Consider the following 18894-nt stretch of genomic DNA (forward strand, 5'->3'; position numbering starts at 1 on the left):
CCTAACTTAATTAGTAGCTAGATGTTCTCCCAGCTGAATCTTTTCAAAATTTCTTGCTTTTACAGCCATTTGTTGCCCCCGTGCCAACTTTTTTGAGACCTGTAGCAGGCATCAAATTTGAAATGAGATCATTTAGTGGATAAAAGTGTACATTTTCTCAGTTTAAACTTTTATGTTATCTATGTTCTATTGAGAATAAAATATTGGCTCATGTGATTTGAAAGTCTTTTAGTTTTCATTTTATTCAAATTTAAAAAAAAGTCCCAACATTTCTGGAATTCGGGTTGTATAAATACTGGATATGTTCAGGCTTTTGAGGAACATTTTATATCTCTCAGTCATCATTGTATTGCATTGCATATCTTTTGCCCCCCACAATAAAAACTACAGAGCATTTAAATATCATCTTACTAAATATATTATTGGGAGATATAGAGCCATGTATAATTTTACATCACAAGCTATCAGAATTTCATCTTATTTTTTGTCCATATAAATAACAGCAGCTGCACCATACTGCATATTTTTGCTCAGTTTGAGCCTCTGAATAAAAACTATGTTTTAAAAGAAACTGTATTAGTGGCCAAAAGTGATGTCTGGAGGGGATATTTGTTTTTAATGACCCTACAAGTTCGATTAAACCATCAAAATATGAAGAAAATATTTTAGATTTTTTTTAAATATGAAGGAAAAACAAAACACTAAATTTGGTTAAGGCATTTATCTAAAACTAATATTTGGCAAGAAAAAACAATCTACAGCTACAGGTTTTATTTTACTATGCAAAAAAAAAAAATGCATAGAAAAACAAAAAGCTGACAGGAAAAAGTATGCATCATCTACAACATAATCAGTTATTAATATTTTGTTGGTTCTCTCTTGTTTTTCTTGTGTTCATCATTTCTTTGTACGACAAACTGGCCAAAGATGATGTCCGCACAATTTCTTATGTTTCATTGCGTTATCACAAATAAAACAATTGACTCCAAACACAAAATATGATTACAAAATCTTTAACAAATTTTCAGTAATATTTGAGAAAAGGGTAAAGATGTCATTTTTGGCCACTACTGTTTTCCTGACTGTTATATTTCATATGTCAGGCTTTAGGGTTATAATATGGCTAATGCAGTTGGCTAGATGGTATCAGACTGTAAAAAAATTACAAAAAAAATGCCGCTCCGATTCCTTCCACTGTAGAAAAATGAAGCCAAAATATCCCAGTAACAGTCGTTGCTGATTACGTCGTTTGGAGCCGCGGCATCAAGGTCCCGCCCACACTCCCGCAGACTCATTCGCAAGCACAGCTGTCAATCATGAAGTTACATCCCGTTTTTCTAGCATCTAATAACTAACTAAAACCAAATTTATTGGGAAAACGAACACTTGAACATACATCTATGTCATAAGAGCTACCTAAAATGACAGAAATAATCTTTGGAAGTTTGGCTCGTGTCCCATTCGATACTGCAGCCGGCCACCAGGGGGTGATCGAAATGCTTTGGCTTCACTTTTCAGGACTTGTGCAGCACACTTGGGTGCAGTGCGCAGTTTTCCCTTGGAATTGGGCTACTTTAACACTGTTGCCGCGGGTTGTTTTTCATGTCCGTGGGTTGAAGCGACCCCAAATAACATGATATTTAACCCCTGGAATGTGAATTTTACCAGGGGAACCCTGCCAAAAACAATTTTACCCCCTGGAACCGGAGAATCCCCCCGAAACGCAATCGGGCTAGTTTTGAGTAGCAATTGGATGGGTTTTGTTGTGAAAAACTGACAACCCTCCTTGGGTGCAACTGAATGACTTTGTTGTAGTACACAGTCGTCCATGTTCCCTGTGTAACTCAGGACTTGTGTTTAGCTTTGACAGCTGATGCAGAGGCTGTACCTTCTTCATTACTAGACAAATGTTCCTCTTCATCCAGCTGTAAGCTACCAGAGGAAATGCGCATGCGTGCCAGAGGCCCAGACCGCACCAGTCGGCTGAGCCCGGGGCAGTAGGACGAACATACAGGCGTCCGAGTCCGAGTCACTGTGACTCAGTTCTGACCGGCTTCCTTCTGTCGGTCGCTCCGGCAGGAGAGACGAGTGCAGCGGCAGGTACGTAGGCCGTGAGAGGCCTTGCCGTCGTGAAAGGTGAGGATAGTGACCCAGTGGTCGAAACTCGGCAGGCTCACATAACAGCTTCATGTCAGACTGGCTGTACGAGCGGCGAGGAAGTCCCGTTTGGTAGCTGCAGTCGTCGCTGAAGTGGCCTAACTCTTCCCTGTCAAAGTCTTTGCAATCTCTGTCTCCAAAGCTACCCGCTAAGTAAAAGCCTGGCGCTGCTCCAAGCACCGTAGACCAACCGACGCCGGAATACTGCTGCCAGTTTATAAGGGCCGGGGAGCCATACGAGGATCCGGAGAAGCTGGAAGAGCGCACAGCGTCGTCTAGAAAGCACACGGGCGATGGCTGATGAGCGGTGTGACTGCAGCACGGCAGCAGGACTGGAGCACAAGCGTGATCCAGAGCAAACGAGGCGCTCAGCGGACACACCGGCACCAGTGGTACCGGATGAAGGTGCAGGCAGGTGTGAGGGTGGTTTGGGTAAAGCAGCACCAGCTGCCGTCTGTTGGGACGGTCGCGCTGTGAAGCGCAGCATCTGCACCGGGCTCTCCGGTCGCTCCTGTGCACCCACTGTACATCAGGCCCTGCGTCTGCCTCCGAGTGGAATGGCTGAAGGGAAGACGCCTGAGAATCCTCGAACTCGGACGAGACAAGAACCTCCACGGCCGACTGACTCCGCTTCCCGCCTGGAGCACAGCCCGCATGAGGAAAACCACACGACTGCTCGTATGCCTGCAACACACAGTCAGAACGCAAAGAACCTCTGTTTTATCAATAGCCCCTTTCACACATACATACAGTCTTTACTGGTAAATTACCGGTAAGAGATCATGTGTGTTTCAGAAATACCGGCACATTGGTTCTGGCAATTTACTAGTAAGGGAAGTTGTAACATTACGGGTAAATTACCGGTATGATGCTGTGTGAACGGAGCATAAAGATTACCTCTATGAGCATATACAAAGTCAGAATGCGTTGACGTAAAGCCCAAAGTATACGCGAGGGTCTGCGCACAGTGCGTGTGGCGCAAATTTCATCATCAGAAGAGTATGTGCGTACTGTACGTGCACCACCAAGTTTTTGTAACTGTGTGTACTTTGTACGCACAGGTCGCACATGCGCATTTAATTTTTTTGTAGTAATTAGTTTATCCACAAGGTGGCAACTGTGCCCTGGGGGCGTCAATTCATAAGGTAGTCGAAGAAAACCTACATAAACAGAACAGACCGGAACGCATGCAAGCTACAGTGACATTGGAGGCCTACATAGACGAGAGATTGTGTGAAAAGGTTAGAAAGTACCCTCATTTGTACAACTCAAGCATAAAAGAATACAAAGATGTTTACATGGATTGTACAACCCGAATTCTGGAAATGTCTGGACATTTTTTAAATTTGAATAAAATGAAAACTTAAAAGACTTTCAAATCACATGAGCCAATATTTTATTCACAATAAAACATAGATAACATAACAAATGTTTAAACTGAGAAATTTTACAATTTTATGCACAAAATGAGCTCATTTCAAATTTGATGCCTGCTACAGGTCTTAAAATAGTTGGGACTGTTTACCATGGTGTAGCATCTCCTCTTATCAAAACAGTTTGAAGACGTCTGGGCATCGAGGTTATGAGTTTCTGGAGTTTTGGTGTTGGAATTTGGTCCCATTCTTGCCTGATATAGGTTTCCAGCTGCTGAAGAGTTTCGTGGTCATCTTTGACGTATTTTTCATTTAATGATGCACCAAATGTTCTCTATAGGTGAAAGATCTGGACTGCAGGTAGGCCAATTCAGCACCCGGACTCTTCTACGACGAAGCCATGCTGTTGTAATAGCTGCAGTATGTGGTTTTGCATTGTCCTGCTGAAATACACAAGGCCTTCCCTGAAATAGATGTCATCTGGAGGGGAGCATATGTTGCTCTAAAACCTTTATATACCTTTCAGCATTCATAGTGCCTTCCAAAACATTCAAGCTGCCCATACCGTATGCACTTATGCACCCCCATACCATCAGAGATGCTGGCTTTTGAACTGAACGCTGATAACACACTGGAAGGTTTCCCTCCTCTTTAGCCCGGAGGACACGGCGTCCGTGATTTCCAACAAGAATGTCAAATTTGGACTCGTCTGACCATAGAACACTTTTCCACTTTGAAACAGTCCATTTTGAATGAGCCTTGGCCCACAGGACACGACAGCACTTCTGGACCATGTTCACATATGGCTTCCTTTTTGCATGATAGAGCTTTAGTTGGCATCTGCAGATGGCACGGCGGATTGTGTTTACCGACAGTGGTTTCTAGAAGTATTTCTGGGCCCATTTAGTAATGTCATTGACACAATCATGCCGATGAGTGATGCGGTGTCGTCTGAGGGCCCGAAGACCACGGGCATCCAATAAAGGTCTTCGGCCTTGTCCCTTATGCACAGAGATTTTTCCAGTTTCTCTGAATCTTTTCATGATGTTATGCACTGTAGATGATGAGATTTGCAAAGCCTTTGCGATTTGATGTTGAGAAACATTGTTTTTAAAGCATTCCAGTCTTTTAATCATTAATTAGTTGCTAGATGTTCTCCCAGTTGAATCTTTTTTTTTTTTTTTTATTTCTTGCCCCCGTGCCAACTTTTTTGAGAACTATAGCAGGCATCAAATTTGAAATGAGCTCATTTACTGGATAAAAGTGTAAAAATTTAAACTTTTGTTATGTTATCTATGTTCTATTATGAATAAAATATTGGCTTATGTGATTTGACAGTCTTTTTGTTTTCATTTTATTCAAATTTAAGAAATGTCCCAACATTTCCGGATTGCTCAAAACTGTGCATACGTCGAATGCCTGTGTACGCGTATGAGTCAAATGAAGCATACTTTGCAAGGCTGTGTGTACGACTGTAGTATACCCAGGGCTTTAGAAGTCTGCTTTGGGCCAATCATAAAGCTCTTATGGAGATGACGTCATTACTCCGTGCTGTTTACAGTAAGCTCCACTGCTTTTTAATAGTTTTCAATGTAAAAATGCACTAGATGGACATCTTTGACCGTTGCGCCACATCTCGCAGCATCGCTCTTGAGATCCAGCCTTATTTTACATTAATTTCTCTGCAGTTTAATACTATTATGAGTATCTCCTGTCTCAAAAGCAAAAACATGTTCTGTTTGATCATCCCCTTAAGCTGCATTCACACGGGGCGTCGGCGTCAACGCTTGGCGGAGGCGTCATAGTGACAACAGCCAATCATATTACTTTCCGGTGTTGCATGAACGCAATTGGCTAGCGTCTGCACTAGGGCATTTGCATATGGTGATCTGATTGGCTGACGCCTGCATTGGCGTTTGAAAAGTTGAACATTCTGCCGTGAGCAACGATAGTGAAAACTGATAGTAAAACTAAAGCGCTTTTCCTCATGAAGTTCTGATGACTGACATCACGGAATTTACCAGTATTTTGGTGCTGATGTGTGAATGGTTTCTTTACCGGTAAAAAGCCAGAACACCGTTGTGTAAACAGCATATTGTTGTATTTACCAGGTAAAGTCATTCTGGTAATTTTAAGGTAATTTACCGGGATTGCTGTGTGAAAGGGGCTAGTGATAAGCAAGACAAAATGAAAAAATATGAATCGAATCGTGGACCAATTGAAACATACAGTTGACAAAAATATGATGAAAAAAAAAAGACATAGTATCCAATTTTCAATGCACCATATGGTTCATTCAAGTCTAGTTCATTCAAGCCGTCTGTTTAAGATGTACTTCTCAACTTCTCAACCAGTCAGACAAAACAGCCATTACTGCATATATTTGATAAACAAAAGTCCTTTAAATGATCAACTTGATCAAAACTTTGCTGATAAACCTGTCACACACAATCTTCTCCATCCCTTCTGTCGTCTGATTGATAGTTTAGACTTTTTAGCAAGTAAAAGTCTTTTAGTATAACTGTACAAACGTCCACCTTCACGTTTATGGTTCACGTGTCTTTTTGCTGTGAAATTTTTACTGATTTATATAAAGTAAAATTAAGAATAACTTATATGTGGTTAGTAATACTTCAAATATAGGTACTCGTCCACCATCTCCTTGCAGCAGATGAACTCTGTGATTTCGATCTAGAGCAAATGCAAACATACATGTGAGAGAAATAATGCCAGAACTGCAACGACACCGACAAGACCGACAGAAGAGCACATGGATAGGATAGTGTTTTGGTTAAATGACGACTATGTTCATACATTATAGTTGATCCGTGGGGCATTTAAATACCCTTGTGTTGAGGAGACGTTGCCTTGTGTCAGAAAATGAGTAACACCTTCCAGCTTTATTAATATACTTTATGTACCTGCTTGGAAACATCAGTCAGCAGGTCAGGCGAGGATCTACATTGTCGGTCATTATAGTAGTCTCTACAGTACCTTCTGAAGGAAACAAAACAACTCATTATTTTAAACATGGGCACTTTTTACAGAAATATGAGTTTTTAAAACTGTTTCTAGACACTTCTCACCTCTTAAAAGGTAAGTTCTTCTTCTCAGATTTCTTCGCGAAGTCCAACAGCTGCTTTTGAGTTCTTCCACTGTTGGTGGCAAATTGTGTAATGACAATATTTTTCTTTAATCCCAAATCATTCTGATTAATTGGTTTGATATTGTCCAACATATGTAAGTGATTGGCTGATAAACAGAAGTGCTCAATCTGCCTTCATCATTTCCATGATTCAAGATGTTCATGTCTTTCTTTCTTCAGTTGAAAAGAAATTAAGGTTTTTGAGGAAAACATTCCAGGATTTTTCTCCATATAGTGGACTTCACTGGGGTTCAACGGGTTGAAGGTCCAAATGTCAGTTTCAGTGCAGCTTCAAAGGACTCCCAGACGAGGAATAAGGGTCCTATCTAGTGAAACGATCGCCATTTTCGGAAAAAAAAAAAAAAAAGTTATATACTTTTTAACCACAAATGCTCATCTTGCACTGCTCTGTGATGCTCCACACATTACGTAATCACGTTGGAAAGGTCACGCGTGACGTAGGCAGTGTTTACAAAGTGAACACACAAAGACTAAGTCAAACAGCCTTTACAAAAAAAGAGGTAAAACAACAATGTCGGACGATTTTGAAGTTGGAGGAGAAAATGAAATGAGAGTTTTTTGTCCTACCATGGTACTTCGGCCTACGTCACGCGTGACCTTTCCAACGTGATTACGTAATGTGTGGAGCATCACAGAGCAGTGCAAGATGAGCATTTGTGGTTAAAAAGTATATAACTTTTTTTTTTTTTCCGAAAATGGCCGATCGTTTCACTAGATAAGACCCTTATTCCTCGTCTGGGAGTCCACTATATGGAGAAAAATCCTGGAATGTTTTCCTCAAAAAACTTAATTTCTTTTTGACTGAAGAAAGAAAGACATAAACATCTTGGATGACATGGGGATGAGTAAATTATCAGGAAATTTTAATTCTGAAGTGAACTAATCCATTAAATGTCACTATACTATAGTATTGTAATGTTATCTACCTGTATCTAAAGCAAGATCCCCTGCTGTAGAGGAGCGATTTTTGTTTGCCCTTCGGTTCTTCAGACAGACGGAAGAAGGCATGGTACTCCACACACATCTTCCAGAAGGCCTTACAAACGTCACGACTGGCCATGGCAAATTCTACGGTGTCCTTACAGGACGCCTGAGCAGAAACAACGACAAAAACGTTTTCCGATTTGATGTCAGAAACGGCAATGGATATTTTGCTGAATAGTTTTCAGATTTCCATCTTTTTAAAATGGAACAACAATAATTACCACAATCGGTGCATGAAGTTTTATCAAAAAGTGTTTTCTCTTGAAGCTGAGTTTACGAATATTGGCCCAGCTGAAAGAATTTATTTTGGTATTTCCCTAAAATAAAAACATAGAAGATAGTAGTTAACAGACGTTTGTTGGATGTGAAAATTTGACAATGTTGAGTCATGTTAAAACTGCCAATATTCTGTAATGGCCTTATTATTATTTTTTTATTATTATTTGTGTAGCCTATACCTGGAAAACCAGCACTCCAGAATGAGTGACAGCCAGATTGATCCTCATGTCTTCTCCATCGCTGGCTGTGTGAGGTCGGATACCGTACATGTCCAGTTTACGGGCGACCTCGAGCAGCTGACTGTCCGCTTCAGCTGGGGATTGACCTCTGCAGCACGGGACAATACAGGGGTTTATCGTTTCTCTGAGTTGTTTTTAAGGTTATAGTATGTTAAGTCAGAATGTGAGACAAAGTGTGAGTTACTGTACCACAGAAAATGATTTTGTTTTATGTAAAAACCAACAAACATCAAGTGTAATGAACTTACTGTGGAAGTCTACGAAATGTACTGAATACACGCAAAATACCTTTGAAATTACAACTATAGAAGCCTGTTTTGTTTTGCCCCCACAATAAAAACTACAGAGCTTTGATGATTTAAACATTTAAATATCATCTTACTAAGACATACTACTGGCAGATAGCGAGAAAAAATCTTGCTAACACTTTAATGCATCGTAATATGTTCTCATTATAACTGTAACCACAGTTGTAAAACATTATAATACAGCTATTCAGCATTTCACAGGAAATATAATGCATTAAAACACAACCAATATCATTCCTGTAACAAGGAAATTACAGATATAATGCATTTGAAATTTGGTTACAATTATTTATGAAAATATATAATGCATTACAATGGTTATGAATATCTTTATAATGCATTATACATAAAGGCCTCAAGTAAAGTGCTTCCAAAATCTCTTCGCAGTGTGTGTGTGTGTCTTTCATAAAGGTCTGTTCACACAGTGTTACCTGTGTCTCTTATGGAAGCGTGTGATCTTTCTGTGGAGGCAGTCCTGGTTTGGGATGTACCTCTTGTTTTCCAAATGCTGCTTGTCCAGCTCTTCGACATAGTCCCCGATCTCTGCTGCAGAAACACACAGGCATTATTTCAGACACACACACACACACACATATCAAAGACAAGCTACAGGAGAAACTCTACATACCCTGGAGAAGATAGGAAACCAGTAAAGCAGCACTGTTATCGTTACAGGTCAGACTGCCATTGGACAGATCCTGTTTGATCTGCAGTGCGAACAGATACCTGCAGGAGACCAGAAGATGTTGATTGTCTGTTGTGTTTTGTCATGTAGTGTATGTGTGTGTGTGTGTGTGTGGCACCTGGTCAGCTCTCTCTGCAGTTGTCCTGGGTCTGGTGGGAAAAACTTCACTATGAAGCGGAAGGTCACACCATTTCTTTCTGTTTTAAGAAGAGGAGAATATCGGTTTTGTTGTTTGTACTGTAAATGATAGAAATTCATACAAAAAATAACAATTCACTAACCGTAAGTACTGTATGCCGTATTTGTGGGTAAAATCTATTAAAACCTGTTCACGTTTTCACACAATATGTAGAACCAGCTAAAACCACATGGCCCTGTAAAATCACATACTTGGTGGCATTAGAAACTAATGTTATAAGCCATATTTTAGATATTGTTATAAAGTGAATTGAAAGGAAAATGCAGCCTGTGTTAGTGTGTGTGCGCTGCCAGCAAATGAGAGGATATTATTATGGAAACTTGTTTCCGCTAGGGCTGTATGATTTGGAGAATAAATCTAATTGCGATTTGCGATTTAAAATGCGATTTTATAAAACAAATGAAAAATATATATATATAAACAATACCAGGCTTATTTTGCTTGTTTGTAGGGCTGCCGAAATTTTGTGCTAATATATTATTTTGACTAATTATTTTTATTATTATTATTATCATTATTGCTAAATAAAAATATTAAACCAAATAAGAAATATTACTGTTGTAATAACTTTCATTATTAAAGTATTTAGCATTAATATTTAATTATAAAAATAACTATAATAATTAGAAAATAATATTTAAAACTTACCTGTTACCTGTTAACATGCAAGCAGTATGTCTATAAATCATTAGAAAGGTCTAAGGATTTATTATCAAATATTATATTATGATGATAAAAATCTGTCTCAATAATTTCTTTATTTTTGTCAGGAGGTATGCAAAATCAAGTCAAATCAATTCAGTCGAAAAGAAATTAAGGTTTCTGAGGAAAACATTCCAGGATTTTTCTCCTTATAGTGGACTTCACTGGGGTTCAACGGGTTGAAGGTCCAAATGTCAGTTTCAGTGCAGCTTCAAAGAGCTCTACACGATCCCAGACAAGGAATAAGTGTCTTATCTAGAGAAACCATCGGCCATTTTCGAAAAAAAAGTCCATGTATTTAATATGAACTACGTGCCTCTTATGCATCCACTGTGGAAAAAAACCCCTGTACACTTATGTACGCTGGAGAAAAACATATTGATTATATGTTCCCCTCAAAGTTCTTTAGAGAGAGGAATTATTTTTCCTATTTTTACCCTGAATAGGATTGAGTGAGCTTTACTTGGCGCTAAACATGTCTGTTTCATACTGGACGCCGGAGGGCGCCCTTGAGCAGATACTCCAAATATACGCAATGTAACAAACGCTGTTCCAGGAAATCCCAATGGGCATCATGCTGTCGCTGTGACTGAATAAAAAGAAGGTAGAAACACTTTGATTGATTAAACATGAATAAAATAAACACACGACTACAACAATACATGGTTTATATGTTTTCTTCAAGCCTTCTCAGGTATTTCCGTAATAATAAAGTATATTTATAATCCAATGCTAATCAAAATGCTATTTCAAACACTCAACTGACGTTATGAAGTGAGTTTGGAGTAAAAACACATTAAATGTTGTCTTTTGTTAGAAAAGAAGTTCATAAAGGCTGTTTGTAAAGTTTGTATATTTGACGTGTTTTGCATTTTCTAATGCAGTGCTCTCAGATGGAGCGTCATTTACTACTGATCACAGATCAGCTCTTCACTAACACGCTGTGTACATATAAAAATCGCAGCCTTTGCGATGTCATAATCGCACTAAGCCAAATCGTGATTTCGATTCAATTACGATTAATCGTGCAGCCCTAGTTTCCGCCACAGAATAAAACAATTTAAAAGATAACTGCGAGTTTATATCTCACAATTCTGAGAAAAGAAGTTTGCAGGATATAATCTCGCAATTGCGAGAAAAAAGTCACAAATATATTTTCAGTTGTTTTATTCCGTGGCGAAAACAAGCTTCCAAATGAAACCGCTTATGTTATCTACAATGGAAAGTTCTGAGCGCTGCTCAGACTACATGAAGAGCAGGGGCTTTTCCTCAGAGGAGGCAAGGGAGGCAGTGCCTCCTCAAAAAAAATCTGGATGAGAAAATATTCGATATTATAAGTAACGCTGTCCAACAGCGACACCCGCAGGTAAAGTTACAGTGGCAGTTCCTCCCTTGATCCCATTGACTTTTAACAGACCCCCTAAAGCGTGCGCTGGGTTTAGTGGGGGGTAATTGAGAATGAATGAGGGAAAGTCACATGAGAGGAGGCAACGCTTCCATCGTGCTATGATTGGATATGATCGGTTATGATTGGATATGACTGGTTCGTGTAATAAATCCCGCCTCTTGTTTATGCGTGTGTTCCGTGTTCGTGAATCGGCCTGAATAAAGACTAGGGCTGTGTATTGCCAAGAATCTGGCGATACAATACGTAGCATGATACAGGGGTTACGATACGATATATTGTGATATTGTAAGAAAGGCGATATTCCTTTTTTTTTTTTTTTTATTTAATTTTTTTTTTTTTTTTAAATGGTCATAAAGAACACACCACTATATGCATAAAACCTGACAAGCAACTTTATTTTATTTAATCAAGACAGTATAATTTGTATTTATATCACTAATCACTATTTTGTGCAGTCGATGTAAAGGGAAAATAGTAAAGTGACTGCAGAATTCTTTATGTGTATGTTTTAAAGGATCACAGTATAGCTGTTTTTAATTTCTAAACTATTTAACAACAGAAAGTGCATAGTCCATTCCATGACTGAATGACTGTTTGTTTTATATTTCATACTGTAAAGCTGTTTGCTTTAAAGCAGTCTGTTGAATAAATCGCCATGATCAGATGCTTTCTTTCTGCTGCCAATTTTGTTGTGTGTTTATTTTGTTACTGAGAGGAAAGCGTGCAGTACAAATCACATATTCTATCGAAACGCTTCTCAGCAACGCGGATAACGTCGGGATGTTAAGCTCTCAGATTCAATGCGTTTCCCGAGTATTTGGATTTTAACATGGACTATTTTGCAAACAAAATGACTCTTGTCTATTTCCTTAGTGGCTTCTTTATAGCTGAAGCCAAAATGAGTCCATACTTCAGCTCTGTATGCCGCGGGAGCGGAATAATTCTATCGTCTCGTGAGCTGGGTTTGCTAATGCTAACACTAGCGATGCACACGTCTTCACCTTGCGCTTCTCCGACTCAGTTTACGTTCCAAGATAACACTGCCATCTAGTGATGTTTTTTCTAGGGTACGTTTATTAAAGTTTCTTAAATGTCCTAATTGAACGAAGGCCTAATCCTGGCTTAATCTAAGCCCTGTCTATGAAACCAGGCCTTTATCTTATTTTTATTTGAAATAAAATACCACTTCTTTCTTTTCTTTCTTATAATGCTGCAAACGTGCCGAGAGCCTCCGAACACAACTTCCGCACACATCTGATTGACAGGTCTGATAAACAGCATGCTTTTATTTAAGTGTTGTTAATATTGTGCTTATTTCAGCATACAGTTTGTTCAAATTCAATAAAGTGGGCATAAAACAGAAGTTGCGATCATATTTTCTTCCCTATTGTGACGTATATCCGAGTGAAATGGCATCGCAAACAAGAAAAAATGTTTTTATTGGATTGGATTGTAGAATCGTTGTTGGTTGCTGGACCAGAGAACAAATACATCCGCGTACACGTGCATTCGATGGAAATTACTTGCGCAAAGTTTTTCTGTGCATAAAAGTAGACCTACAAATAATCCAAACAACTGTTATTGAATAAGATGCACTGTTTTGGGATTTGTTATTAAATGAAGCATAAAAAATACTAAACTTATATAGGTAAAACCAGGCCTAAAACAATATAATAACCTATATATAAAAATATATATAAATAATAAATTAACAAATATACAACTATTTGTATGCACAACATATTTTTGAACAACATGGCAAAACATTACGTATGGGTTGTTTATTATTTATCATATTTACAGACTTACTTTTAATTTGTTTTGCAAGAGGCTTAAGCAGTTCCAGCCAAACCTATGAAGAAAATGACTTCAGGTCAAACTATATTAACAGCAACATCTGGGTTTATGTAATATATTAGTGTCTCATTAAGAAATAATCAATAAATATAGCACTTACAAAACTGCCACAATGATGTCGAAATTCGAGCCCAAAGTATTCCTTTTCAACAAGTTTAAGGTGTCCACATACTGCGTTGAAGAAATCCTTTCCCAGCACCCTTTGCTAAAAAAATAAATAAATCAAAAGCATCTATTTCTTTTACATTGAAAGAAAAACATAATAGTCATTATACTGGTGTTATGGACTCGTCCATGATATCAGCCACCGTTAAATGAGAATTTAGGAAAATAAAAGCAACAACAACTGTGAAATGTTAATATTGTTCATCAAAATCTTGTAAGCCTTTTAGCCAATGACTAACTTCTGAATGCACATTTGTGAGATGTATGTTATTGCAGTGAAAATTTATAACATAGGATGAGGGTTACGGAGTGTCTTTTGGGAGATACATTCAAGCGTGAGCAGAAAAATTGGGATGCTGACATACATTTTCTCTCCAAACCCTTAAGCCAAACTGTCCTGGCATTCTGGACCACTCAACAGAAAGACACACACACACACACACACACACACACACACACACACACACACACACACACTTTGGTGACTTATTGTCCCACTGAAAAGATGCAATAAATGCCCCTCAGCACATGGCATAAAATGGAGTTACCCTGCATGCTATTTCAAAATGTGACTTTAACTCTCTCTCAGACATGGTGCTGAGAATCAAAGGCAGGATCGCCTCACCTCCATCTCAAAAACATGCTCACTATCATCCAGAAAGACGACTCGAAGAGCGAACAAACTGTCTTTCTGTGGCTTTCCTGTGTTTTCTGAGTTGAAGAGATCAGGTTGTTTTCTTCTGCAGCTCATGTCGCCGTCATGAACTGACACCCTAAAAACATCAGCAGACAATTTCACATCCTACTGAGAGCAATCAGACAAATACATTCAGTTTCAAGGCATGACACATTCATTAGTAAGTCATTAACTATTTATTTGCAGATTATTACTAGTATTAAAAATACTAGTTGCACAAAAATAACTTTTATAATTTTATACCGACAGCTATAAAAAAAATCTGAACTTTGAACCTGATGTTACTCCACACTACTGTATAAAAAATGTCATTAAGTAATCAAATTAGCCTAATCAGGGATTTATTGTATAATGAAAAGGCAGAAATGTTGTTTGGCATCTTTAGACAGATGTAATAGGATGAAGTATTTAATGAAGAACATCTGATGAGTAGACTAAATATATGTCATCTTTTTTACAGTCAGACATTTGATATCACCAGTACATGCTCAGTTTTAATCTGTCAAATAGCAAAAAGCAATATACGTGTACTTACGTTTTTCTGATGCCATGATATGATTTTGTGCCTATGGTCCTCTCTTATGACAAATGGATGAGGATGAACTACAGCATCACGTCCTTCATCTACAGACACAGATCCGCCTGAGCAGAGCAGCTCAAATAAAGCTATGAGGACAAAGATTCATACAGCGACTCCTCCTGAGAGCCAGAGATTCGTGTTTGTCCATTGTATTTTTTTTCCACCATTAACATTATTATAGTTTTGACACGTATCATAGAAACTAAATAAGCATGTAGAACAACAATTAAAACAGATAAAAGTCAGAATTTGCAACAACAATGCATTGTGTGTCATAGAAAACCAAATGTTGCTCGCTGAAAGAAAGTACGGAGATGCATAATCGTTTCCTCAGAAAAGACAAAGATGATTAATTTGCATATGGCAAAGTCGTTCTTTCGCATTTAAATGTATTTTTTCTAACTATAAATATTAAAGTAATAAAAAATATTTGCATTGAATAATTTATTAGATTTTTTTAAATAAAATGTGACTTTGCCTACAACAAGTACAGGTGCTGGTCATATAATTAGAATATCATCAAAAAGTTCATTTTTTTATTATAAATTATTTTTAAAAATGAAACTTTCATATATTCTAGATTCCCTACATGTAAAGTAAAACATTTCAAAAGTTTTTTTTTTTTTAAATTTTGATGATTAGAGCGTACAGCTCATGAAAGTCCAAAATCCAGTATTTCAAAATATTAGAATATTTCCTAAGATCAATCAAAAAATGGATTTGCAAAACAGCAAAGTTCAAGTTCTTTAAAGTATGTTCTTTTGTGCACTCAATACTTGATCGGCAGGACATATTACAGCAAATGACTTGCTCCTAGCACAAATTACTGCATCAGTGAAGTGTGGCATGGAAGTGATCAGCCTGTGGCACTGCTGAGGCACTATTGAGCCTTCAGATCATCTGTATATTGTTGGATCTACTGTTTCTCATCTTTCTCTTGAAAATATCCCATAGATTCAGGTCAGGCATATTGGCTGGCCAATAAAGCACAGTAATATCATGGTCAGCAAACCACTTGGAAGTGGTTTTTGCACTGTGGGCAGATGCTAAAGTCCTGCTGGAAAAGGAAATCAGCATCTCCATAAAGCTTGTCAGCAGATGGAAGCATAAAGTGCTCCAAAATCTCCTGGAAGATGGCTGCATTGACTTTGCACTTGATAAAACACAATGGACCAACACCAGCAGACATCACGGCCGCCACAAATCATTATTGACTTCAGAAACTTCACACTAGACTTCAAGCAGCTTGGATTCTGTGCCTCTCCAGTCCTCCTTTAGACTCTGGGACCATGATTTCAACATGAAATGCAAAATTTACTTTTATCTGAAAAGAGGACTTTCGACCACTGTTCACTGTCCAGTTCTTTTTCTCCTTAGCCCAGGTAAGATGCTTCTGACATTGTCTCTGGTTCAGAAGTGGCTTGGTAGTCCTTTTCCTGAAGATGTCTGAGTGTGGTGACTCTTGATGCGCTGACTCCGGCTTCATTCTACTCATTGTGAAGCTCTCCCAAGTGTTTGAATCGGCCTTACTTGACAGTATTCTCAAGCTTGCGGTCATCCCTGTTGCTTGTGCACCTTTGCCTACCCAATTTCTTCCTTCCAGTCAACTTTGCATTTAATATGCTTTGATACATCACTCTGTAAACAGCCACCCCATTCAGTAATGACCTTCTGTGACTTACTCTCTTTGTGGAGGGTGTCAATGATTGTCTCCTGGACCATTGCCAAGTCAGCAGTCTTCCCCATTAGTGTGGTTTCAAAGAACAAAAGATACCCGGAATTTATACTGTAGGGATGGTCATTTAATGAAACTCAAATGTAAATATTCTAATATTTTGAGATACTGGATTTTGGACTTTCATTAGCTGTACGCTCTAATCAACAAATTAAAAAAAAAAAACTTTTGAAATGTTTTACTTTACATGTAGGGAATCTAGAATATATGAAAGTTTCATTTTTTAAAATAATTTACAATAAAAAAATAAACTTTTTCACGATATTCTAATTATATGACCAGTACCTGTAAATACGCCTTAGGTAATTTTTGACTGAAAAATGTCATGTTTTGGTTTTTTAGAATTTTTTTACTTCATCAGAATTGTATGAAACTTGGTTAATGTTTTTACAAAAAAAAATTGTGTGAATTTTCGGGGTCAAAAATATCCACATTGGAAATGAATGAGAAGCGAATTTCATCTAGTGGAAAGGTTTGGTACTGCACCCGAACAAAATCTTACTGAAAGCTCATTTTTTGAGATATCAACCTCAAATTTGAAACTTTTTTAGATTTATGGCTTTGATTTTCTCACAGTTTTAGAGCAAAAACATGTTTTATATATATATATATATATATATATATATATATATATTATATAAGAATTGAGAATAGTATTTTTGTGAATTTTTTTTAATAATAAACGTAAAAAAAACTTTTTTGTTCACTTTTTAAAACTTTTTTCACTTTAGCAATAATCAGCCAAGTTCATTCTGTAAAAAGAGACCTAATACCTAATATAAAGACCTAATAAGAGAGCCTAATAAATCTGCTGCAGTATTTAAAGGATTAGTTCACTTTCAAATGAAAATTAGCCCAAACTTTACTCACCCTCAAGACATCCTATGTGTATATGACTTTCTTCTTTCTGATGAACACAATCGGAGAAATATTAATAAATATCCTGACGCATCACTGCCATTTATAATGGCAGTGAACAGGGGTCACGAGTATGAAGCTGAAGAAAGTGTCTCCATCCATCATAAATGTACTCCGCATGGCTCCGGGGGGTTAATAAAGGCTTGAATACTTGAATACGGAAGGTGGTCTGGAAGCTAGATAGCCTATTTTACTTCATAACTTGTTAAATATGGATATTTTTTTTACACAAACACATCGCTTCGCTTCAGAAGGACTTTATTAACCCCCTGGCGCCGTGTGGAGTACGTTTATGATGGATGGAGGCACTTTCTTCAGCTCATACTCGTTGATCTCGCTCACTGCCATTATAAAGCTTAGATGCGTCAGGATATTTATTAAAATATCTCCGATTGTGTTCGTCTGAAAGAAGAAAGTCATAAACACTTGGCTTGAGGGTGAGTAAAGCTTGGGCTAATTTTCATTTGAAAGTGAACTAATCCTTTAAGTCTGTGCTCCAAAGCATTCAAGAGTTACGACAGTTTTAGTTGGAAATTTCATTTTCAGGACTATATGCTCAAAAAAAAGTGATTAACAGATAATAAATGGATCATAACTATTCCATAAATATAATTTAGTACCACAAAAAATCCCCTAAAAATACCAAATATGAAATAAAAAAACATTATCGAACTAAAATATATCATTTTTGACCACCACGCGACAGGGTTAACAGATTGTGACGATGCAGTTGATCAATAATTCACATCGTAAATCTAGTGAACTCCAGCGATAACGTTAAAATTCGCCTTGGCCGCCCTGCCAACAACGCTGTACTGTGCGTTTAAACCGCCGCCGGCGGGAGGGTCAACGTAAATGACAAGTTGTGGCAACCAATCGGAATCCTCTCAAGCGAGGACCTCTACATTCCAATTGGTTGCCGCTGAATCGCGTCATAGCTCATTACCATAAAGTTGACCTGACTTCAACTCTCCTCGACGCTCTCACCGTCCAAGACGCGCCGCTCTCGCCGGAGCTCGCCGCTGGCTCACATTGAAAATGAATGACTTCCTGTCACTTTGACGCTCTCGCCGGCGGTGTGAACGCACGGTTACTGTGAAGGGTCTTCTTTTAGGGAGTCGTTGAGACGTAGCCTAATAGTGGGTTCATTTATTTTGCTGTTAGAGCAAATGGGGACGCATGCAACATTTGCTGTGCTCTCTCTGTAGAAGAAATATACCATAGTTTTCTTGAAATGAATAGACATGTTTGTATCCAGTAGGTGTCAGTAGATACACGACAAAAGACGACAGCAGAAGCTGGAGTTTCCTTCTATGAAGAGATCCTTCATTAAATAAACAAATAAACGTAGCCTAATCTCTGCGTAATAAGCAAAATTATTGCCTATTGATACTTAGTTGTGAGTAATTAGTGATGGAAAGACGAAGAATCAGAACAAACAC

At 38.1% G+C, this 18894-nt stretch overlaps 1 protein-coding gene across 1 annotated transcript; it reads right to left on the minus strand.

Moving 5' to 3' along the window:
- Window positions 1–218: 218 nt before the first annotated feature.
- On the minus strand, window positions 219–14288 carry frmd7 (FERM domain containing 7). Its single transcript, XM_051877538.1, is given in 13 exon segments — window positions 219–2012; window positions 2014–2841; window positions 6452–6527; window positions 6617–6685; window positions 7623–7786; window positions 7902–7997; window positions 8139–8286; window positions 8938–9052; window positions 9135–9232; window positions 9310–9388; window positions 13310–13352; window positions 13458–13562; window positions 14148–14288. Coding segments are annotated over 13 exon segments (2115 nt in total). The 5' UTR covers window positions 14274–14288; the 3' UTR covers window positions 219–1844.
- Window positions 14289–18894: the final 4606 nt, after the last annotated feature.

This window comes from Ctenopharyngodon idella, chromosome 21 (genome assembly GCF_019924925.1).
Source record: "Ctenopharyngodon idella isolate HZGC_01 chromosome 21, HZGC01, whole genome shotgun sequence".
Taxonomy (NCBI): Eukaryota; Metazoa; Chordata; class Actinopteri; order Cypriniformes; family Xenocyprididae; genus Ctenopharyngodon; species Ctenopharyngodon idella.